Here is a 23,744-nt window from a genome sequence, read left to right as displayed (position 1 = left end):
AGAGAGAGAGAGAGAGAGAGAGAGAGAGATGAGAAGCATCAACTCGTAGTTGCATCACTTTAGTTGTTCACTGATTGCTTCTCATATGTGACTTGCTGGTAGGGGGGAAGGGTTTCAAAAAGAAGCCAGTGACCCCTTCCTTGCTCAAGCCAATGACCTTTGGGTTCAAGCCAGTGACCATGGAATCATTTCCATGATCCCATGCTCAAGCTGGTGACCCCACGCTCATGCTGTCGAGCTTGAGCTCAAGTCAGATGAGCCCACACTCAAGCCGGTGGCCTCGGGGTTTGAATCTGGGACCCCAGTGTCCCAGGTCAACTCTCTATCCACTGTGCCACCACCTGTCAGGTCCTACATTAGATTTATAAAAATCATCCCCTGCATACAATGATAGCCCAGGGTAAGTGTGGATCCCAGGATCATCCTTAGGGGCAAAAATGTTGTGTGGACTAGTCAAACCATGTGTTCTGTTGCCTGCCACACCGGACAATTCCTAAAGCCATCCTAAAACCAAGTTAGCAATAAGATCCAGGACAAAGGTAAAGAAGTCAATACACACCCTGGCGCTTCTTGGGTTAGGATGGAAGCGAGTGCTCCTGAGCTGGCTGGATATTGTCCTCAGGAATAACAACCTCTTACATTGTCACCTACCAGGTACCAGACACTGAATTGCTTTAATTTCGTTATTTCAACCCTCTCAACAACCCCATAAAGAGGAATTATTCCCAATTTAGGAAACTGGGACTTAAGACACTTAAGTGACTGCCCAAGGCTTTACCGTTTGGGGGGGGGGGGGGCAAGGAGACAACCTTGGGAAGAGCTTGTGTTAAAGGGAAAAGGGGTCCAAGCTGGGCCTAATACAGAACATCTAGGCTTCATTCGCTCTCCACCTCCCCAGCCCTGCTCCTCGCCCTGGGAGCCCACCTCCATAAGCCATCCTTGCAGCGGCTGCGTTTTCCTCGTCCCTGATCCCGTTAGTACGAATTTCCAGGCACCCTGAGCCCCAGTGTCCGCTCTCTCCTCAGCCATTTCCCGGTGGCTCAGTTTCAAAAGTCTTTCGATGCACCCTTCACCCCCGCAGCTCCTATAACCACGGGTCCTGCAAAGCCATCTACCGTCACACCAGCCGCAGAACCTGCGCTCCCCGGGGCTCCCGCCGGGAGGGTGACTTCTCAGGCGCCCCAACTTGCTGCGCAGGCGCGCTCGGGGGCCTTTCTGAGCCAGGGGGTGGCGGGTAGAGAGGGCTGCCAGGCTCGCGGCCGTTCCCTTGGCAACGCAGTATACAACTACTAACCCAAACTGCGCGCGATGGGCTTCACCAGAGCAGGTGAGCAGGGTAGAGGTGGAGGGGTCGAGTAGAGGGAAAGACAAGCGCAGGAAATGCAGTTCGCTCTCGTCGTGGATTGGGTCGGGTTTTTGCTAAGAGTTCTGTGGGGCCGGGTCCTACGCTCTGCCCCCCCCCCACCTCCCTACCTGCCAAAGCACTCACTTGGGTTGGGGTCCTTCCCTCACATGGAGTTGCTCCTCTTCCTTGATCTTCAGAAAAGCCGGGTAACTACTCCTTTGGAACATGTCAACATAAGAAGATTTTTCCTCATGATCATCCCCACAACTTCTTGGGGAACAAGTTTCTCCCTCTTAGGGGAGCACCCCACAGAGGGCCCGGATGTTACACAGTAGAAAATGTGAGTACTGACCTTCCCTTCCCCATCTATAATATTATGAAAGACAGCAAGTTTAGTGGAAGAGAAACTTCAGAACTTGTGATCTTCAGGGTCCCAATATGAGAAAGTGGCCATGTTCTCCGCAAGCAGCTGTCAGGGTCCATGTCAGAAACTGAAGGACCATTGCTTCCCCCTTCCAACCCCAACCAAATGCGAGCCTTGCTTCTATAGTTACCAGGAGAGTGCCCACTCCATTCCCACCTCTAAAGACTGGCGAACTAATGCCAATTATCCTCCCAGGAGTCCAAACATGGATTGTGGATGTGCTGGTAGATGAGTTTGTGAAATAATACCGTCAGACACACTTGCATTAGAGCAAATTCTGTTCCATAGCCCAGAGGACTGAATTCGAGGGAAGGCATAGAAATGTCCCTTTACCTATCCAGGGACACTTCTGTGCAGAGTTAATTAACGTCTACTTATGTAATTGTTTATATGGTCTTGACTCAGAAAAGTCAAGAGAGAGCAACTTTTTTGCAGAGACTTAAAAAAAAGAGCATTCTAAGGTTCCTTGTTTTGCAGACGATAACATTCTGTGTTTTTCTTTCTTTCTTTTCTTTTTCTTTTTTTTTATCTTCTACCCAAAGAGGTATAACTGGGTATACAATCTCTCCAAGATCCCAACCAGTAAAAAAGGATACACTTTGGGAGCCCGAACAACTGCGAGGTTTAAGTCAATCAAGGTTAGAAATGGCCGCCTGGGCTTAAATTTTTGTGTGTAATCCATGGTGTTGCAGTATTTGCACAGGGCGGTGGGTGGGAGGTTACCTAAACAATATGCTCTGAAATTCAAGAAAATAGACACTTAGGCAAAGGCTATTAAGCCTATCTGAAAAACTTGGGTGTGGTTAGCATTGCAAATCTGTGTGTGAGTGTCCTGGGAGAGTTGGAAACAATTCTTGGAAGAAGCATTAAGATACCAAATCAGAGTTTCAGTGCTGACTGAGACACTTGATGTTAAAAATACTGAAAACTTTGTTTATATGCATCAGAATATCTTGTCAGTTAAAAAAAACACACACAACAAATTCCATTTTTTTCATCCTTTTGTGTGATTGGATTTCAAGTCTAAAAACCTTCAGTATAGCATCCTAATCTCTTGGACATTTTCCTAACACTTAAGTTCAAGAAGTTGAAGGAGAGGGATCTCTGAGTGGGATGGTGAGGATAGGAGCTGCAACAAGTTACCTTGTTTGTCTTCTTGGTGGAGGTAGGGTTGTACAACCTAAGCATGGTATACCTTTAGGTAGCTTGGTTTTCTACTCATTGTAGGCTTATTTCTGTAGCTCGAATCCTCTTCCGGTTCATGGACCAGCTATGGTTTAAGCTGATTCATGAACCAGAAGAGGATGATACTAGTTTGTTTTTTTCTATTGATACTTAGAAAGCTGTCAATGCATACCTATGGATCAACCTCTAATATATCGATCTTTTTCTTGGAAACAGGATGTAACACCTCACCCTGGCACGTACCAGACAGTAAATCTTCAGGAGCAAAAATGTAAACAAAATTTTGCTCCATTTAATGTCATATTGCCTCGATTTAGGACATACTCAAAGGACATGTATAACCCCGGGTACGTCTCCGTCTCCTCTTTTCTGGGGGCACTTCGACAAAGAGCAATGGGAAAGGAAGGACAAAAAGGGGTTACATTCAAACCATGCCAGCTGAACAGCCGCTAGATTCATTCAACCTCCTGCCTTCCAGATCTTTGGCATCATAGAAGTGTAAATCATAGTGATCCATTTAATAAATATTTAGAAATGTGCCACATAATTTTGTAAGTTCCAGCGATTTGCATTAAACCTATCATGCAAGGCTTCTGATTTCCTGGAGCTTACATTCTAGGATCCAGATAGATGAGAAGCAACTAAACAAGGAAAATAGTAATGAGGAGAGTAGCCCTATAATTCACTAGTCTGAATGTGACACATCTGAGGGTCAATGGGAGCCTTCTGAATAATTACACCAAGACAGTAGCCATAAGCTAGGACTGTTATGAGCAAACCAGGAAGAATGATGACCTGGTGATGTGCTCTGAAGAAAATAGAACAGTTTCAGCCAGGTAACTCAGTTGACTAGAGCATCTTCCTGACATGCTGAGGTTGCAGGTTCGATTCCCTGTAAGGGCACTTACAAAATCAACCAATAACTACATGAATGAATGAAACAATAAACTGATGTTTCTCTCTCTCCCCCCACCCCCTCCTTTCCCTTCCTCTCTCTCAAATCAATAAAATAAAATAAAATAAAATAAAATAAAATAAAATAAAACAGGGTGATGATAAGAGTGAGGGCCTGGAAGCTATCAATGCTTTATTTAAAGATTGTCAAGAGAGTTCTTTCTGAGAAAATAACATGATCTGGACCTAGAGCTTCCGACCTAATTCAGGGATCGCTTTGGTGCTGATGTGGTTCGCATACAGTCACTAACTCATAGACACGATGTTACATATTTTTATTTCTAGCCCCGGCACATACAACCCAAAGATAAAGCCACCCCCAAAAGTCTCCTGGCCAATGAAATTTGGATCTCCAGACTGGGCTCAGGTTCCGTGTCTTCAGAAAAGAACCCTAAAAGCTGAGGTAATAAGACTGAACTTCTGTAGTACACTACCCTGTTCTTCCTTAGGGGTTCCTGCCTGCGAGTCTGGGAGTGAGCTTTAGAAAGTCCCTGTCCCCCTGAACTTATATGCACAATTTTGTGTGTCTAGGCATATGGGAAAATGGGGAGAAAGTTGCATAATTTTTAGATTTTTTAAAGGTATGTATGACTGCCCAAAAGTTACATTTTTAAATTTAATCCTGTGGTAGGTACAGGAGAGTTATATGGTAGAGCAGGAAATTGAGACTCAGGTGGGTTAAATAACTTGTGCAGGCTGCACAGCATGAATCTAGATCTTGTGACTCCTCAAGCCCCTGCCCTTTCCATCACACTGAGTATTCGATCATTAGGGGCCTGTAGAGCATTCTAGAAAGAGCATGGATTCTGGTGACAGACTGCCTAGGTTCAAATCCTAGCTCCAGTACTTATTTGCTGTGTGATCTTGGAAAAGTCCCTTAATTTTTCTAAGCTTCAGTTTTTTAAAATCTTTAAAATGAGTATAATAATAGAATCAATCTGATAAGTTTGTAAAAATTGAGATAAGATAGAAAAGCATTTATAGTACATATAACGTAAGAAATGATATCTATCCATGTTAGCTCTCATTATCCCAAAGGTGCCTTTTATTTGCTGGTGGCATTTTGTACTCATTTCACAAATATTTATTAAATGCCTGATGTATTAGTATAATTGTGCTAGAGCCTAGAGGTAATATTCAAGAACATATCAGCGCTGGTCAGTTAGCTCAGTGGTAGGGCATTGGCCCAGTATGTGGACTGCCCGGGTTCAATTCCCAGTCAGGGCACACAGGAGAAGTGATTATATGCTTCTCCCCCCCTCCCCCAGCCTCTCTCTCTCTCTCTCTCTCTCTCTCTCTCTCTCTTCCCCTCCCACAGCTATGGCTCCATTGGTTCTACCACATCGGCCCCAGGCACTGAGGATGGCTCAGTGGAGCCTCCACCTCAGGTGCTAAAAATAGCTTGGTTGTGAGCATTGGCCTTAGATGGGCAGAGCATCAGATGGGGGTTGCTGGGTGGACTGGTCTGGGTGCAGGCAGGAGTCTATCACCCCTCCTCTTAGTTGGAAAGAAAAAAGAAACATATCATCTTTTTTTTCAAGAAGTTTACCAGCTAACTCTTAGAGATTTACCTAATAAAAATAACTCTTAGTGCGATAGACACCAGAGTAAGATGACTAAGGGTCAATGTACATAGAAAAATTGAGAGAATCCCCGAGGCTAGACGACTACAGGGTGGGGTTTGGCTAGGCCACAACAGCTGCAGTGAGAGGTTCTATTTTGCACAGCTGAGAAGACCAGAGATGAGATTCTCATCACTATTTGGTCTGAGACAACATTCTTTCATTGCAGCTACCCACCGACAAGGACTTTAGAAAACATCGGAACCGTGTGGCCTACTTGAGTCTGTTTTACAATTGAGAAGCGGATGCTTTCTTCACGTGCTCCTCCTGACCGCAGAATTTTCTGGATGGAGGACAGGACGGCTCTTCTCCCTCTGCGTGGCTGCAGTCCTCTGGTCTGCCAGCAGGGGGCCCAGGGAGGGGCAAGGGCCTCATAACTACCACGGGAGAGCATAAAGATGAGTTCGGACGGTCTCTCTCCATGCGCTGGTTTCTTGTGTACGAACGTGGGTGGGTCTGGGGGTTCCTATTGTGTGTTCCGTGAGGTGGCAAGTACTGCTAATCATCTGTCAGTCTCTGAATTGTCAGCACGGGGTTTGACTAAACGCAAATCATTTGAAGTTGGAAGGGAAATCAAATCATTTGCATCCCTGGACTAGACTATTGGCATCTTTCTGCCATTGACATGGACGTAATAAAAGTGAGTACAGCTTCGGGGCTGTGGGAAAGATGGAGCCATACACTTCAAAACCCCAAAAAGAAATTCAGATTGATTTTTTTAAGTGAAGCCATCAACCTGCCCATTCCCAGCCTGTTTATGGTCAGAGCTGTGAGAAGACAAGGTGTGGGATCTCAAGAGTAGAAGGGTAGAAAGAGGACATAGAGCAGGGGTCGGGAACCTTTTTGGCTGAGAGAGCCGTGAACGCTGCATTTTTTAAAATGTAATTCCGTGAGAGCCATACAACGACCCATGTACTTTATGCATTATCCAATAAAAATTTGGTGTTGTCCCAGAGGACAGCTGTGATTGGCTCCAGCTACCCGCAACCATGAACATGAGCAGTAGGAAATAAATGGATTGTAATACATGAGAATGTTTTATATTTTTAATGTTATTATTTTTTTTTATTAAAGATTTGTCTGCGAGCCAGATGCAGCCATCAAAAGAGCCACATCTGGCTCATGAGCCATAGGTTCCCGACCCCTGAAGAGAATAAAAGGATTTTCCCCGGGGCATTTTCAACCTGAATTGGCATTGTTGATTATTTATAGTAAGCCCAGATGTCAGCCTCGTGTGTGTCAGAACCGCATGACCCTGCTCCAGAGTCTGGGGCACAGACTAAGGGGTCACAGTGCCAAGACAGCCGGAGGGTCCTCCCATCGGAGGGGAGCCCCACGATGCGCTTCCTCTCAGGGACCCCATGTCTGCCCAGAACTTCCTGGTGTATTCCTGAATCAGGCAGCACGGACCTTACTTCCTCACCAGCGTTTGTCCTGTTTGATGAACAAAGTCTAGCTACTTGTTCCCCAGAGAGAAAGCCTCTTTCCCAACAGTCAAGGCTCTCCTGAATCTGCCCTCTTCTTATGACTTGAGGCCATTCTTTCTTACGCAATCAAAATAAGGCATGTTGTCTTGTGCCTTGAATCCTAGATGTGGGGCACTGTTGTGTCCTAGCCACTGTGGAAGTCATAGGTCATCACATGAAACCAGGGAACCTGAAAGTGAGATTTTGAGCCATCAGGATCCTGGAAGGCATCATTTTATAGACAATTTAAGAAATGGTAGCGGCCCTGGCCGGTTGGCTCAGTGGTAGAGCGTCGGCCTGGCGTGCGGGGGGACCCGGGTTTGATTCCCGGCCAGGGCACATAGCAGAAGCACCCATTTGCTTCTCCACCCCGCCCTCCTTCCTCTCTGTCTCTCTCTTCCCCTCCCGCAGCCAAGGCTCCATTGGAGCAAAGATGGCCCGGGAGCTGGGGATGGCTCCTTAGCCTCTGCCCCAGGTGCTAGAGTGGCTCTGGTCACGGCAAAGCGACGCCCCGGAGGGGCAGAGCATCGCCCCCTGGTGGGCAGAGCGTCGCCCCTGGTGGGCATGCCGGGTGGAACCTGGTCGGGCGCATGCGGGAGTCTGTCTGACTGTCTCTCCCCATCTCCAGCTTCAGAAAAATACAAAAAAAAAAAAAAATTAAAAGAAATGGTAGCAATGGAAAACCATAATATCAGGAAGATGTCCATATGGCCCCAACAATGTGGCTTCCTGGGAGCCTCCGGGGAGCAGGTTATCTTCTGTGATCCTCATAGGGCTACATAGGAAGTCTCCTTTACCTCCTTGGAAAAAACAAAACAAAACAAAACAAGGAAAACCAGAGCTGAAGGTTAGAAAATTATGGGTTCTAAGTCTGTATCTAAGAAATGTCTTAGGGCCCTGGAAATCACGGGTGAGTAGCTCTCCTATTGCTCTGCCAGTAATAGCTTCCTTCATTTTACAGCTTTTTTCAAAAGAAACTGCCAACGAAGATTGCTATTATAAGGATTTGCCGTGGTTTTAAATGATGTTCCTTTTCTTCCCAAAGCCCACCACAGTGACAATTTAAAGGGGCCACCATCTTATACCAAAGCTACTAAGTCCCCAAACCTATTTGGCAAGTTCTCACCTTTCTCAACACGATGTTTAACATAATTGCTCGGGATGCTGCACTGAAATGTTTAGGAACGTCTGCTCTGGGTTTTGGAGGCCCGGGGGACCCCATGCACTCCCTTCCCAATCTGTAATTTCACATCCGGTATCAATGGTCCTTTTGCCAGCAGACGTAGCGCTGTGATCAGGAGTCTGGGGTGTCCTGTTTTCTTTAGCCTCTTCTCCATAAGCCTAGAGCATTTCCTGGAGAGAGAAAAGAGGGTAGGTTTTAGTGGCTATCTTCATTATCTATTTCCTTTACGTAGTAAGTACCACCTGGGTTCATTTCTAGCTCATAGGAATTCCCCTGTTTCTGGGAAAAGCCTGTAAAAAATAAGGATAAGTCTTGGTATACTTTGGAACAAAGAGACAGAGACACCAAGAGTCCTTAAATCCAAGTCACATTTAAAGGCCCCGGAACTCCTGGCCAAGGGTCTAGGAGTTGTCTGACTACTGTGACTTCACCCTCCCTTTGAAGCTCCAGTCTTCTTTGCTATGCTGTCACCACTTCACTAGAAAATTCTTCTTCTTATTCTTCATCTACATGGTTCCTTCTAATTCTTTATATCATAGATCAAATGCCATTTCTTCTAAAAAGACTCCTCTGACCATCCTATTTGCTGCCATCATTACTCTTAGCACCATTTGCAATTACTTGATGCTTTCTTTGGTTCTCTGCTTCTTTCCTTCCTTCGTTCCTTCTTTCCTCCCTTCCTCCCTTCCTTCCTTCCTCCGTTCCTCCCTTCCTTCCTTTCCTGTCCTTCCTGCTCCATATTCTCCACAGTGCTTTAAGCTCCACAGAAGCAGGGATCATGTTTTTTGTCTGCTGCTCTATCTCAGTATGAAGCACACATCTGGGTCACAGTAGTTGCTCAATAAATACTTACTGAATAAATAACGAATGATTCCATCTTCTCAATTCAAGAATCTCTTTCTTGTGTTCCTTCAGATACCTATATCTTCCAAGAAATTTTTTTGTGGGCTTAAGCCAGCCAGAGAGTCTACGTCTGTTCCTTGCCACCGCAAACACCTGAACCGGTGTACGCTCCAGTGGCAGTACCCTTTGCTATCCCTGGGAAATGCAACTCATAGAATATCTACTAAGAACACCCAGAGCTAGTGCTCTATTCCCACCTTAATCAAGGTGCTAAATCACTGTTTGTTCTCAGGTGGGCTGCCCTGGGTCCTTAGCTATTGCATACCCAGGTCAGTGCCATCAAATCCATGTTGACAAAGGAAGTCAATGACAGGACATGAAATCTGTGGTCGGCAGCTGTGAAGACCATGGTGGTGAGTTAGGCAGAGAGTCTGTCTGTGGTGACATCCTCAGATCCCAGGAATCATCTCTGATCCCAGTTTTCATTATGCATTTTATAATAACCCCTGTTGAATTTTTATAGTTAAGACAAACTCAAAAATGTTTATGTTAACCAATAAGTATTCTTAATTGAAATGTAGTTCCCTTCAGTATACACATTGAATAGTTTTTCTTTTCTATTCTTTTAGAAGATCAAAGGTTCATGTTCATTTCCTGTACTAGCAGGACCTCTCAGACACAGTGGTTCAGATATTAGATTTCTTTGATTCTAAGATGTTCATTTTTTTTATATTTACCATTTCCAAAATTAAGATGTGATTTACAATCTGTGAATACATTTAATAAAGCACTTCTGACCCAAATAACGTATGATTAAATATATTCTAAATTGCTTCCTCAAAAAAATGTTTTTAGTAGTGCAAGAAGGTGATATATTTCTCCATTTATATTTTCTTTCATTCCTCAGTAAAATGTTGCAATCTGGGATGGATAAGCTTTGCACATCTCTCATTAGATATAATTCTATTTCCTCAGCTTTAATGTTTACTCCAGTACTTTTTATTGTGTGTCACGTGTTCCTAATGATCTTTTTAATGAAATTTCCACTTGTTTTTCTTTCTGCTTCAACTTTGGACATTTTCTTTTTATTTCCTAAATTTTTAATCTCTAATATATTCTTAAATCTATCTAATATACTTATGTATGTATATATTCTAATATGCCACTGTGAGCCTTTTGAATGGATTTGTGAGTCTTTTTTATATGGGTTGTGTTGAATTTATAGTTGATTTGGGGCAACATGGGCATTTTAACATTGGTAATTTTTCCAAACCATTATTAACACAGGGTAACCTTCCATGGGCTTGTGTCTTTCTCAATTTCTTTCATCAAAATCTTGCAGTTTTTTTGGTGTATAGCCTTTCACTTCCTTGGTTGTTTAGTATTTTAATTTTGATGCTATTATAAATGGAATTGATTTTATTACCTATATGATTCTTTGCTTGACTTCATTCAGGTAAATATTTTTATTATGTCATTGTTCTCATATGTTGGCTACAGTCATATATATATATATATATTTCCCAGGGCTGTGGTAACGATTAAGTCCTAAGTCCCTCACTCAATAGTCTAATAGAAATAATTACTTATACCTCCTCCTCCAGGGGCTAATACCTTAGAACACTTTGCATTCTCTTTTTCCCTTTTCCGCCTTTTTCATTATTCATGTTGTGCATTTAATTCTCCTTATTTTAATCTTTATGTGACACTCTAGTATTGCTTTATCAACATTTGTTTACATTTTTGTAGGTTTTAACCCCCTTCATTTGCATTTTCAGTGGGATCATTGTCCTTGGGCTAGAGAACTCACTATTACTTTTTTCTAATTTAAGTCTTCTAACAAAGAAAAATTTCAATTTAATTTTTTCTGAAGACGTCTTTATTTCACCTTTGATTTGGGGCAATATTGCTATTGGTTTATTAGGTACTTCTTTTAGCCCTTTGACTCATTCTTTCTTTACTGATTGCCATGAATTCACATTTCTCCATACTTAAGGCAGTGGCTGGCACAATTCACCTTGTATTTAAACCCCCTTGGTAAGTGTCTAGTGCTGATACCTTCTCCACTCCTACCCCGAAGGTAAGAGGCAATTAATCCTGCCTTGGATCCAGTTTTCAATTTTACCTCGTCGTTCTAACGTGCTGAGAAACTTTGAAATGAGAGAAGTGCCCTTCATCTTTCAGTCAAAAAGTTTGGAGTTCTTCAAAAAAAATAAATTTTGATTTCCTGGCCCCTGCCCAGCCATTGTGATACACTTGGTGAGAATACGCCCAGTCACCCTCTCGTTCAAAGTGTGTTTCATGCAAACCAAGGTCAAGAACCACAGCCTCCAAAACAGCATGAGGACACGTGTCATCCTTGGCTGTCCGTCCTTTGGGCCCTTGGAAATGGTAAAGTCCTGTACACCAGACTGCACCCCTCATCGGCAGCTAAGAATGCCTGGGACTGGACGCAAACATCAGTTTTTAAAGCTCTCCAGCTGGTCCCAGTGAACATCCAAGCTGAGAACAATTCAAGTAGATGGTCTAACTCCAACCACAACTGAAATCAGGTGATGCCAGATAGTAAACCTGGATTTTGCCATTTTCCCGGGGAATTGATCTGCAACGGGAACCAACTCCCTTTTCCCTGCACGTGCACGTGAGCACACGCACGTGAGGACACGCACGTGAGGACAGACACCCGGGCTTTGGGCCGCTTTGAGAGGAAACAGGAGTTTTGGAGGACGGGCTCTGAGATCAGAAAGTAGGTACCATGAACACACAACAGAGTGCTAAGAAGAACCCCCCGGGTAAGTGGGCTTCTGGGCCCTCCACGTCCAGTGATGATGCCGCTGGTCACTCGGTGCCCCCTGGGTACTCACTGCCCCTGGGTACTCACTGCCGGGATGCAGAGTTCTCCGGGTCATCAGAACCGGCTCAGATGTCTAAGGAATCCCACCTCCTTGCTTTACTCCACTGAGTCTCAGGTCAAACTGGGGAGTCTCTGGCTGGACAGGCTTGTCCTGTGCTGTAACAGGACCACAGATTAATTTTAGTGTTTTACGTGCATGCAAGGGACCCAGAAGGTATTTACTGTCCTGGGAGGGATTCCTGGTAGGTGTGTGGGGTGACACCTCAATGTCGTGCGCTGTTAATTGAGAATTTCTATTGCTGTGCGCAGTTCCGTTGGGGGCCGCGAGCACGGGATTTGCTCGCTGTCCTGCTGATCAGTCGCTGGTTGGTTCACAACACAGCACTGTCGTGACCCAGGTGCTGGGCCACACCAGTCCATGGTAAACACGAGCACACAAGTATGTTGTGCTTTTTTGTGTGCAGGGAACAGGGTAAGCATAAATACAACTTAAGTAGATGCTGTTAAAGATGTTTCCAAATTAAACCAAAGATAACCAAATTGGCTCGAGGCATACACTCCCACCAGGTGCACGTGAGTGATCCGAGGAGCCATCACCTTGGCTGCACAGGCATAAAGACGTGTGTTTATGAGAGTATCTCATTGTGATTTTTATTAGCCTTTCTCTGAAGCTAAAGATGTTAAACTTTTTTTTTTAACATTTTTATTGACCTTTATTTAACCCTTTTTTTTTGTAGTGTCTATTCAAATTTTTAACTCAATTTTCTAATGGGTTCTTGATATAAATATATATATAAATATAGTTTATTTAAAAAGATTTTTATCTTTCAATTACAGTTGACAGTCAATATTATATTTGTTTCAGGTGGAACAGTATAGTGGTTAGACATTTATATAATTTACAAAGCGATTCTCCAATAACTTTAGTACCCACCTGGCACCATACGTAGTTAATACAGTATTACTGACTGTACTCCCTGTGCTGTGCTTTACATCCCGTGACTATTCTGCAACTGCCAGTGTGAACTTCTTAATCCCTTCACCTTTTCACCCAGTCCCCTAACTCCCCTCCCCTCTGGCCACTGTCAGTCTATTTTCTGTATCTGTCAGTCTGTTTTCTGTATCTATGAGTTTTGTTTATTCATTGTGTTCTTTAGATTCCATATATAAGTAAAATCATATAGTATTTGTCTTTTCTATCTGACTTATTTCACTATAATACCCTAGAGGTTCGTCCATGTTGTCGTTAATGGTAAGATTTCATTCTTTCTTATGGCTGAGAAGGTAATATTTTATTGTAAATATATGTACCAGTTTTCTTTTGATGGGCTCTTGTAAATAATGCTCCCATATTTGGGCTATTGTAAATAATGCTGCATATATCTTTTTCAATTAGTATTTTGGATTTCTTTGGATAAATACCCAGAAGTAGAATTGCTGGGCATAAGGCAGTTCCATCTTTAATTTTTTGAGGAACCTCCATACTGTTTTCCACAGTGGCCACATCAATTCGCAATCCTACCAACAGTGCACAAGGGTTTGCTTTTCTCCTCCACATTCTCGCCAACGCTTGTTGTTTGTTGATTTATTGATGATAGCCATTCTGACACGTGTGAAGTGATATCTCTTATAGTTTTAATTTGCATCTTCTGGTGATTAGTGACGTTGAGCATGTTTATGTCTACTGACTATCTGTATGTCCTCTTTGGGGGGGAATGTCTATTCAGATCCTATGTCCATTTTTTAATTGGATTTTTTGGTTTTGGAGGGGATTTTTTTGGTGTTAAGTTGAAGGAGTTTTTAATATATACAATATTTTGGATATTAACCACTTATCATATGTATCATTGGTGAATATCTTCTATTCTCTAGGTTGTTTTATTGTTTTGTTGATGGTTTCCTTTGCTGTGCAAAAACTTTTTCGTTTAATGTAGTCCAATTTGTTTGTTTTTCTTTTGTTTCCCTCACCCAGGGAGACATATACAAAAAACATATTGCAAAGAGCAATGTCAAAGAGTTTTCTTCCAGGATTTCTTCTAGGAGTTTTATGATTTGAGTCTTACATTTAAATCTTTGATCCATTTTGAATTTGTTCTTGTATGTGGTGTAAGAAAGTGATCTGTTTTCATGACCCCCAGCCGAATGCCTCACACAGACACCCCCCCTCCGGACACACACACACACACACACACACACACACACACACACACCTTACCATCTGAGCCTACACCCGGTGTGCAGAGACCTGCTCTCCTGGGTTCTCTCCTGTCTGTCAATCAGCAAATCCCCTGAAATAGCTACTGCTAAGTTTCCATTTAGAATGAACTACTAAAAGGAGAACACACATACAAAGACATTTTGGAAGGGTCTTCAACGGCGTTTATTGGTGCAGAAAGTAAGGCTGTAGCAAGCAGAAGGAGTCGGAATAGTCACACGGGCTGCTCTGAGCCCACAGAAACAATAGGACAATCCCAGAGTCCTCAGGGAGTGTGCAGACAGCTGCCTCTCACTATCTAGGCGGAGAAGGCAAAGCCCACCCTGTTGTTGGCCATGTCGTAAACGGAGTAATACTCCTTGAGGAAGACATCTCCCAGAATCCACAGGGGCTGCCCACTGGGGGAGGGCAGGTAAGTGGCCTCAATGCCAAGTCTGCAGTAGCCATTGTTCTGTGGAGACAAAGGACATGAGGCTATAACATGCTGCACTGTAGAGACCTTTACCCACCGGAACTCCTCCCACCTACATTCCATGGCACCTGTTGAGGTCTCTAAATTCTTGTTCACCCTTAGCCCTCCCCCTGGGGGGCCCTCATAGCTGCCCAGGTGTGAGCTGGGACACGGGACAGCTGTTGGGCCCATCCATCACACGTCCAGGGAGCCTGGAGTGCCTACGTACGTTGAAGACATAGGCAGAGGGAGGCAGAGGGAACTGGGACCCGCTGATGATGAAGGTGATGGTGGGCAAGCTTGGCACGGAGTTGCAGTTGACCACAAACTGGGGGACAGAAAAGGCAAAGCTGTAGAGTTCCAAGGGTGTGGAGCCCCACACAGGGCCTGAGCCCCCCTTGTCCTGCCAGCAGAGGCTCTTTCACGGACCGCAGGGCCTGACTCCCAGGCACAACACTAACCAGACCCTCTAGCTTCCTGAATCCTCGCCCTAAACACATCTCAGCTCCTAGATGTGGGTGGTGCTGATATGGCCATTAGGAGTCAGGCTCATTCCAGAATGCAATCTCTAACCTCCGAAAGTACAAGTTACAGAGCAAGGGCGTGGACACACACTTGTAGAAGCATATTCTCCCATACCTGTGTAGTATGGGAGGGAACAGGCGGCTTCTCGGAGTAAAACCCAAAGGCATATTCCTAGTGAAGACGGGGACCCAAGGAATGGGAAAATGCATTGCGCCCCGATGACAGCACAGTCAAATGGCAGTGGCCAGGCCAAGCTGACAGGGGTTGCTAGGACCTGTAATGAATTAGCAATACCTCCTGACAACCACTGAGCCCTTACTCACGGTCAGGATGGAATGGGTATTGCTCGTCCCCTTACCCTTCCTTGCATTGAGGGTCCATGCCTGACAGGCCATGTGGGGTCCCCATCTGACCTGTCCTGCCAGGGGCTCGGGGGCCCACCCAGCCCTTCCTCCTGCCTCTCATGGACTTGCTGCCTGAGCTCGGGTTCCTGTGTTGGTGCTGCCAGGATGTACAGGGAAACCCATGGCTTCTGGTTACTCACGTCACCATTCTGCGCCTGCTGGGCTCCTGTCGCCTGCAGGAAGGAGCCCATGTACTGCTGGGGAACAGCCAGCAGGAAGGTGCCCGTGTCCACGATGGCCTGGCAGCCCTGGGAGCACCAGCCCGTGGCCTGGTGACCGATGGCGAACCTGAGGGGACACCAGTGCAGAGTCAGGAGCCCCTGCTGCAGACGTCATCCATGACACCCTCATCCCCCCAACGCTCATCCCCTCAACGCCGCAGCTCCGATGGGCTGGCTCTTCTAGGAAGCCAGGCCACCCTGAGCTCCTCTGCCAGCTTAGGCTTCTGTGCCCTTGTGATCGCTGGAGTGAGAGCCTCAGTCTTAGGCTGGCAACCCCACCAGCTCTGGCTGACAGCTCTTGGAAGACAGGAACTGGATCTTGTCTTCTTCTTTTTTTTTTTTTTTTTTTTTTTTTGTATTTTTCCGAAGTGAGAGCAGGGAGGCAGTCAGACAGACTCCCACATGCACCCGACCGGGATCCACCTGGCACGCCCACCAGGGGCGATGCTCTGCCCATCTGGGGCATTGCTCTGCTACAATTGGAGCCATTCTAGTGCCTGAGATAGAGGCCATGGAGCCATCCTCAGCACCTGGGCCAACTTTGCTCCAGTGGAGCCTTGGCTGCAGGAGGGGAAGAGAGAGACAGAGAGGAAGGAGAGGGAGATGGGTGGAGAAGCAGATGAGTGCTTCTCCTGTGTGCCCTGGCCGGGAATTGAACCTGGGACTTCCACATGCCAGGTTGATGCTCTACTGCTGAGCCAACCAGCCAGGGCTGGATCTTGTCCTCTTGACTCTACCTGTATGCACCTGTAGGGAGCCCAGCGCCCATGCCAAACACAGTCAGGGCTTGAAATCAATGAATAAATACACTTTGAGCACCTACCACGTGACAAACACTCTCACAGGGATCAAGGTGATGTAAGGAGGGAGTAAGATGTACCTACTGTTTATAAGGATCTCATTCTAATAGAGACGAGACCACAGAACACAGTAAGCCATGGCTAACACCATGAGGCGGTAGCTGCTAATTTCCCTATTGTGGTGCCTAAAGCCCTATGTGTTTCAGCTCCTGGTTCCTCGTCCAGCTTTTTCTGCTGCTCTCCCTTTCCTCCTTATTCCTGTGTGTTTGTTCAGCGCTGTCATGAGCCAGGGCAGTTGGAGACACAGTGGTGCATAAGACGGACACCCCAGTCCGACGGGAGAGCCAGGCGCTTCACAGAAACACCAGATGACGCAGCCCTGACGAGCGCCGAGCGCCGTGCGCAGTGAAAGAAATGCCACATGCCAGAGGAGAGGGGGTGTGGTCTAGTCTGGGCTGGGGATCAGGCAGAATTTTTCCTGAGAAAGTGACACTTTGAAAAGGGTGAGAAAAAGGTGCCTCTATTCCAAGCACATTAAACTAGTCCTCAGACATACCAAGCTCTTACTTCTCTTTCATACACAGTGGGCTATTTCCCAAAGTCTTAACCAATGATTAGGACATATAAATTGTGACATGAGCACAGGTAAATACTACAGGCTTGGGGGAGAGAGAGAGAGATATCACTGTGGACTTCCTGAGAAGACTTTTTGGAAAAAATAGGAATTAATCCAGGCTCTGAAGGATGCCTAAATTTCGAGCAAGCACAGAGGATAGGAGTCAGCCACATGTCAGGTGATATATTCCAAAGAAAAGAAGCAGCGAACTCTTGGCAAGGGGCAAGGGCGTGGTGCTCTCTAGGCGGATCTGGCAGGCAAAGCCCACCCTGTTGTAGGCCATGTCATAGATCAGAAGTCGTGGGATGACTGTATAGACGGACAGAGCCTTGCTTCTGTATGGTCTTGAGGACAGGCCCAAGGTGTTTTGTCTTTGATTTGCACATGATGAAGAATTTTGGAGGACCTTGGGTGTAGGCGTAACTCACTCTCATGATCGTGAGCTTTGGGATCAAATATACTTTTGCTTGAATTCTGATATTTGTGAAATGCGTGCCTCAGGGAAGCTGCTTAACCTCTGAGCCTTGGCTTCTTTATCTGTGGAATGAAATACACATTCTGCTGACCTTCTTATGTAGTTGTGGAAATTATATGCAATCGTATATGTAAAATATGATATTTTGCATAGTATCTGGCATGTAGAAAGCACCAATAACAGCTGTTACTTTTACCGATGATGGAAGTGGTAAAGATGATGCCAATTTAAATAAAGAAGCTTCCAAGAATAAAGACAGGCACTCACAATGCCTAAGAATGGGCCAATCAGCTTGCATGACAAGGCTCAGTGACCAGTTCAAAACAGCCGGTCGAAAGCTAGATGCCGGAGTCTATCTCAGCCTGAGGGTTTGGTGATTCTTCAAGAAAACCATGCCATGACAGGAACAAGAATTCTGTCACACAGGAGAAACACCCTAGGCATGTCCATCAATCATAGGAACTGTCCTCTCTACTTACTCCTGGATGGCAATCTGCCAGTACAGTTCCTGGGTGACGGGGGCCCAGACGATCTGACCGGAATAAAGTCGGTTGTCCACGCCTCCCAGGATGAGCTCTCCGCCGTACTGACGGGTGGGTTGTCTGAAAAGAAACATGGATGAGCGTGAGTTCCCATAACACAAATGGGTCAGCCATCCCTCTCTCTCCTTCCCTTCCTCCCTAGGACACAGAGGGACCGCGGAACAAGCGGGTACTCTTCAGAATTCACCTGGCTCACGCTACAGTGGGAAAGGCAATTCTCAGAGAAACACTCCAAATATCGGAGAATTGGAAACACAGACTGTCGCTAGAGAAGATGGAGTTGGAGACCGGGCACCTAAAAAGCAACTAGAAAAGTATCCCAGGGAACCCCTGCCAGGGGCACAGTGAGACTTCCCTCTGAGAGTGCCTCATCCCAGGTGTGCTTTGATGGGGATACTTTTGTGGTGAGGCTGGTCACGAGGCAATGTTACGAGGATTTAAGTTAGTGCGTTCACTACCCTGCACCTGCCAGTCACGGGAGAAAGGCATTTGGACCGCTGGTACCCTGAGGAGCATGTGTTTAGGGATAAAAGGGGGAGAGCAAAGCAATGTCACAGAAGTTCGAGGCCAGATGGAGTGGGGACAGCACTGGATTTCAGGACAAGGTATTTGTGTCTGAGTCTTGGCTTTTTCCCTCCCAGTGGGTGACTTTTCTCAACATTCACACCGTGTCCGAGCTTCCGTTTCCTCACTGGCAGAATGAGGCTAACAACAGGATTTTTAAGACGCCATTCGAAGTCATTGCTACAGGGGCCCTTTGTGAAAGCCACAGGTGTCACTATAATTATCATCTCATTATTGTTCTCTTCACTAGCAAAGGTCCACAGGGCTTGTGCCAATCTGACAGCAATCTCCAGATTCACCAAACAAATATTGAGGAACTAGTGCTTATTTTTACAAAAAAAAAATAAAGTCATCAATATTCTTTATGACCATTGTGACCATTGTTTTAAGTTTTTCCAGCATCTTTTCTTTTGTATGTGTGTGTGTGTGACAGAGAGAGAGTCAGAGAAAGAGACAGATAGGGACACACAGACAGGAAGGGAGAGAGATGAGAAGCATCAGTTCTTCATTGCAGCACCTTAGTTGTTCACTGATTGCTTTCTCATATGTGCCTTGACTGGGGGGGGGGGGGGGGCTCCAGCAGACCAAGCGACCCCTTGCTCGAGCCAGCGACCTTGGGATCAAGCTGGTGAGCCTGTGCTCAAACCAGATGAGCCCACACTCAAGCCGGTGACCTTGGGGTCTCGAACCTGGGTCCTCTGCATCCCAGTCCAATGCTCTATCCACTGTGCCACTGCCTGGTCAGGCTCCTCCAGTGTCTTTAAAATAAAACTTCCCCTAACGTGTGAATATGATTTTCTGGCCTCTTACCGGGAGAAGTAGAAGCTGAAGATGGGCAGGCCGAGCTGGCCCTGCTGCAGCATGCTCTGCATGACCGTCGGGGCGTTGCCCACCGCCATGTTGGGGTAGGCCATCCCCAGGATCCCATCAAAGTCTGAATAGTAGAAGGGGTTGCTGGGCTCATTCTCACTCAGGCCAAACTCCTGGTTGTTGACGACGACGTTCTGAACCTGGGGCGAGCAGACAGGGGGGCTGAGCAAGGCACGTGGGCGAATCCGCCCCGGACGTAGGTGCCCAGGGCCTGGAAGCCAGCAGCACCTCTCCCCAGAAGACTTGGCTTTTTTTCATGCTGAGCTCACTCGTGGGCGTGGGCGTGGGTGTGGAAGGCGGAAGGACAACCGCATCACCCAACCACGCGTGTTTTGGAAAACGTGTGGGTGCTGGGAAGGCAGTAGCGGTTGTGTTCTGGAGTTACAGTTTCCACATCCAGGGTTTCATATTGAACAATCTGTGCACAAGAATGATCTAGAGAGAAACTGTGGGTGTTCGATGTAAAGACAGAAGGGACCAGTGAAAGGATAGGTCTTCAAAGATCCAAAGTGAAATTGTGGGCGGGAGGGTGGGGGGTGGGGGTGGCGGATGTGTTCTGTGTGGCTCCGGAGCAAACAGGTAAGACCAGGGAGCCAAGTCACAAGAAGACACAATGGCTTTAAAACAACAGGAAGAGCTTTCTGTGGCCAGGACTGAGAAGGGAGCAGTTCCTTTCTTGGGAGGAAGGTTGAGTTAGATGGCCTTCACCATCTTTTCTAGCTCTCAGCTCCTGGGAAGGTTGTACCTGACTCGTAATCATGAACTTCTATGACAGCTCAAGGCTCTAGAAGCAGGAGCCAAACTGCAGACCCTCAGAGGCTCTGAGAATATCACTCACGGTCACCGTGTCATATCCCAGGACCACGCTCAGGCTGCCACTGCCGTAGGACAGGGTGTAAGTCTGCCCGTTGTTTCTGAAGGTGGAAGACAGGCTGGGGTTGAACCTGTTGTGATTGGCTGTAGAAAGACAGAATGAGCCATTAGCATCCTTTACTGCTTCCCAAGATACTTGGAAGCACCATACCCTCAACGGCCTGGGATCATCAGACCAAGTCTGGACTGGGGCTCAGCCTGAGATCCTCTGTGACACAGACAAACTGTGTCATCCCCAGCACAGTCTGTCCCCCTGGCTAACAAACATTGCCCAAATTCCTTCAGGGAATGATGGATGGGTCCCTCAAAGATAGCAGGAATTCTGGCTCACTGGAGAGGGCTGAGTGGAAGGGACCATAAAGAAAGAAAGGGAGGTTGCAGTCTATTTCTGAGGTCTCTCCAGAACTTTCAGCACCTCTGAAACATAGACTGAGGGCAAGATTTCTAGATGTTCTGAATTTAACAAGGATCAGACGATGGATACACACCAAGAACTCTGGACTTGGCGTTAGAAGGCTGGGCTAAGTCCTGACTCTACCCCCCCCCGCCACGCCCATTCTCAGGCAGGTGGTGATGGCAGCCTACTCACCGCAGGCCGGGCTCTGGCAGTAGGTGGAGGGCACCCACAGGTTGGAGGAGCCCGTGTCAAAGAGGACCAGGAAATTTTGGGGTGGTGTCCCAATGCTGATCTCCCCAAAATAGAAAGCCTGCCAAGAAAAGTATGTCACCATCATTAAGCAGCTCAGCCTTGTCTTATGGAGGGAGAAGTTGACCCACCGGAAGTTACATTTTACCCAGGTCACTTCGTTGGGGGAGTAAGAGGCTTCTCCCACACATGTGCCATGTCAGCTCCTCTCAGTGTTTTCCTTTTTTGTTTGTTTCTAGTTGTCAGCCTCTGACCAGCTGAGACAGTCTTGCAGACAACATCCTCTCCTCAATGTGTTTTCTACTTTGCAATATGGTGACACCACCGTGGAGTTAGCGTGCTATGCCAGAACAAGCAACGGTGGGGAAGCAATCACTTTTTATCTACCCTTCTACATCTCTCTTTCTCTCTCTCTTACACACACACACACACACACACACACACACACACACACACACTTCTCCCCTTCTCTTCCAGCGTTAGATACTTCCACCACCGTTCTCCTCCCTCCTGGTCACATACTAGCACAGAGTGCCCGGATATCCAGGATGAGAGGCCACGTGGAAAGCAAGAAACGAATTTCACTGAGAGGCAGTTTAAGTTCTAAGTGAATGGGGGCCAGTCGTGCCACTTCCCTCCTCTGGCGCCTCCACCTATTATACCAGGAGACACCCCTGCAGTGGCTTCCAGCTCCGATGCTCTATGTAACTCCTCGCTAAGAACAGTCCACAGGGCACCACGATAGTTGAGATGCCCTAAGCAGACGTTGTTGCCCCAAGAACATTCACATACTTTCTCTGGACACCTGTGTATCTTTCCCAAGGCGGAGGGATGTCGTCTGCAGTCACTGGAGATTTTTTTCCCTGGTGGTCCTGCCCGTGTTTTCCTTCTGTCTCCTGCAGCTCAGTGTTAGGACATCCTTGGCAATTTCTTAACTGAATTGAACATTTCCACTGTGAAGCTCTTACCCGTATCAATGGGGCTTTGTAGAGACGGGTCAGCAATGAGAGGAAAGGGGGGAAAGGAAAGGAAGCTACTGTCCTATTGGATGGTTCAAATTCATAATGTATTCAGATATTTTCCATAGGAAAGTGAAACTTCGCTTTCCTATGGAAAAGGAAATCAGAGCTACTGAGAGATGTACATGAGCACTTAGAAATGGTTACCAGCCCAGAGTTATGTATGGACACCCCCCGCCCCCCGCCCCTCGCTCACATCCAAGTAGTTGGTGATGGGTTCGTAAGCAACAGCGTCATTGTTGAAATGGTACTTGGCGGCTGGATCCGCCTTTGGGTGGTTCTTTAGAAATGTTTCCAGGACACCCTTCTCCTCCATTGTCTGGCGGATGGACTTGCCTTTTTTCAGAATGATTCTGCAGGGAATAGGGTGAAAAAGAGGCCTGAGCTTCACCTTGCCCCGGGAAAGCCATTTCTTCACTGATCACCCCGAGTCTGCAAACCTCCCCAGTGCTCCACGCAGGAAGAGTGGTTACAGGAAGTCCTCCTGGATTCCAGCCAGTGCTGACCACAGCAGTCACCCCGGATTCCCAGCACAGAAATGCACCACATGATATGTTGGGGGGTTTAAGCTTATATATTGTTCCTGGAGAATAAATATATTTTTCTTCCTAGTCCCTCCTCTAAGCTGGGAACAGGGATTATCCATCCTTCTAAGCCAACAAAACACCCAACACACCCTTAAACACACACACACACACACACACACACACACACACACACACACACCCATCCATCCATCCATCCATCCATCCATCCATCCATCCATCCATCTATCCATCCATCCATTCATCCATCTATCCATCCATCCATCCTTTTCAAGTCCTGGCCCCCAGCGGGTGTCCAGCTCGTGGTACCAGGAGACGCTCTGGCTGCCTGTCCAGGGGACGTGCGGAGGAAGCCCTCTGTCCTTCCCTGGCTCGTCACGCCCCCCTAGGGCTGGAGTTCACGATGAGGCTGAATCCCCATATGCACCTTTCCACACCCTCTGAGAGGTGTAGACAAGCCAAGACCAAGGCCAGGATCTGCATGGTGCTCATTCTCCAGTGCCCGCCAGCACGCAGCACAGTGACAGCCGCACGTATTGGGACGCGTGGCGGGAGATCGAGTCCCTCTCTTATACCCTGATCTCCCTGAACTTATCTCTGGGCACGTGGGCTTTTCCGCCTTGGTAACAGCCTGCTTCCCTCCACACCCACGGACTGTTTGTCTTTCCCTTCGGCAAGCCTGAAGGACCTCCGTGTCCACTCTGGGTCTATTTACACAGCAATTAATGGCTTTGCTGATGGAATGTAAAGGCTGGGATGTGATAACCAATGGAAAGTGTACCGGGACAAGAGACCCAGGTGCTCATGTCTACTGGAAAGCGGGTGCTGGCCCCTTCTGCCGGAGCAGTGGGACGGTTTTCCCCTTAGCTCCAAAGGGCACGTGCTTTTTGGAGATTTGCAGTCTACTTTCTGCTTCTTCTCTTTTTCCTCCCCTTCCTCTGACTAGTCACATCCATCGCTTTCCTTGTAGGATTCTCACTCTCCCTGACTCTATGCTCTTTATTGTCAACTCAGTTCACAAATTAGCCAACATGGATGGAATGCCTGCTCTGTGTTCGCTCACCTCTGTTCTAAGCTCTGGAAGTGCAAAGATAATTAAGAA

The 23,744-nt window shown here is 46.7% G+C and overlaps 2 protein-coding genes across 2 annotated transcripts; one reads left to right on the top strand and one right to left on the bottom strand.

The window, feature by feature from the left end:
• Positions 1 to 1,308: 1,308 nt before the first annotated feature.
• CIMAP3 (ciliary microtubule associated protein 3) lies at positions 1,309 to 7,219 on the top strand. Its single transcript, XM_066352856.1, has 6 exons — positions 1,309 to 1,327; positions 1,543 to 1,685; positions 2,312 to 2,407; positions 3,171 to 3,301; positions 4,194 to 4,311; positions 5,700 to 7,219. Exons 1-6 carry the CDS (start codon positions 1,309 to 1,311, stop codon positions 5,766 to 5,768), a joined length of 576 nt encoding a protein of 191 aa, XP_066208953.1. The 3' UTR covers positions 5,769 to 7,219.
• Positions 7,220 to 14,237: 7,018 nt separating this feature from the next.
• On the bottom strand, positions 14,238 to 23,187 carry LOC136383185 (pepsin B-like). The gene is made up of 9 exons (XM_066352810.1): positions 23,070 to 23,187; positions 22,294 to 22,450; positions 21,022 to 21,139; positions 20,398 to 20,516; positions 19,500 to 19,699; positions 18,063 to 18,185; positions 15,612 to 15,759; positions 14,772 to 14,870; positions 14,238 to 14,542 (listed from the first exon to the last, which is right to left on the bottom strand). The coding sequence occupies exons 1-9, from the start codon at positions 23,132 to 23,134 to the stop codon at positions 14,390 to 14,392; spliced, it is 1,182 nt and encodes a 393-aa protein (XP_066208907.1). The 5' UTR covers positions 23,135 to 23,187; the 3' UTR covers positions 14,238 to 14,389.
• Between the last annotated feature and the right edge of the window lie 557 nt (positions 23,188 to 23,744).

This window comes from Saccopteryx leptura, chromosome 11 (assembly GCF_036850995.1).
Source record: "Saccopteryx leptura isolate mSacLep1 chromosome 11, mSacLep1_pri_phased_curated, whole genome shotgun sequence".
Lineage (NCBI taxonomy): Eukaryota > Metazoa > Chordata > Mammalia > Chiroptera > Emballonuridae > Saccopteryx > Saccopteryx leptura.
The sequence above is the reverse complement of the archived record's forward strand: the minus strand, read 5'-3'. Positions and strand labels throughout refer to the sequence as shown.

What these genes read in the sequence shown, in the direction of transcription:
- LOC136383185 (XM_066352810.1), bottom strand. Translation starts at nt 23,134, where the DNA reads ATGAGCACCATGCAGATCCTGGCCTTGGTCTTGGCTTGTCTACACCTC. An exon ending in TGGGATATGACACGGTGACC is followed by an intron (nt 19,700 to 20,397) that starts GTGAGTGATATT and finishes TGCTCGCCCCAG; the next exon opens with GTTCAGAACGTCGTCGTCAA. An exon ending in TGGCAGATTGCCATCCAGGA is followed by an intron (nt 15,760 to 18,062) that starts GTAAGTAGAGAG and finishes GTGTCCCCTCAG; the next exon opens with GTTCGCCATCGGTCACCAGG.
- CIMAP3 (XM_066352856.1), top strand. An exon ending in CGAGGTTTAAGTCAATCAAG is followed by an intron (nt 2,408 to 3,170) that starts GTTAGAAATGGC and finishes TCTTGGAAACAG; the next exon opens with GATGTAACACCTCACCCTGG. An exon ending in AAAGAACCCTAAAAGCTGAG is followed by an intron (nt 4,312 to 5,699) that starts GTAATAAGACTG and finishes CTTTCATTGCAG; the next exon opens with CTACCCACCGACAAGGACTT.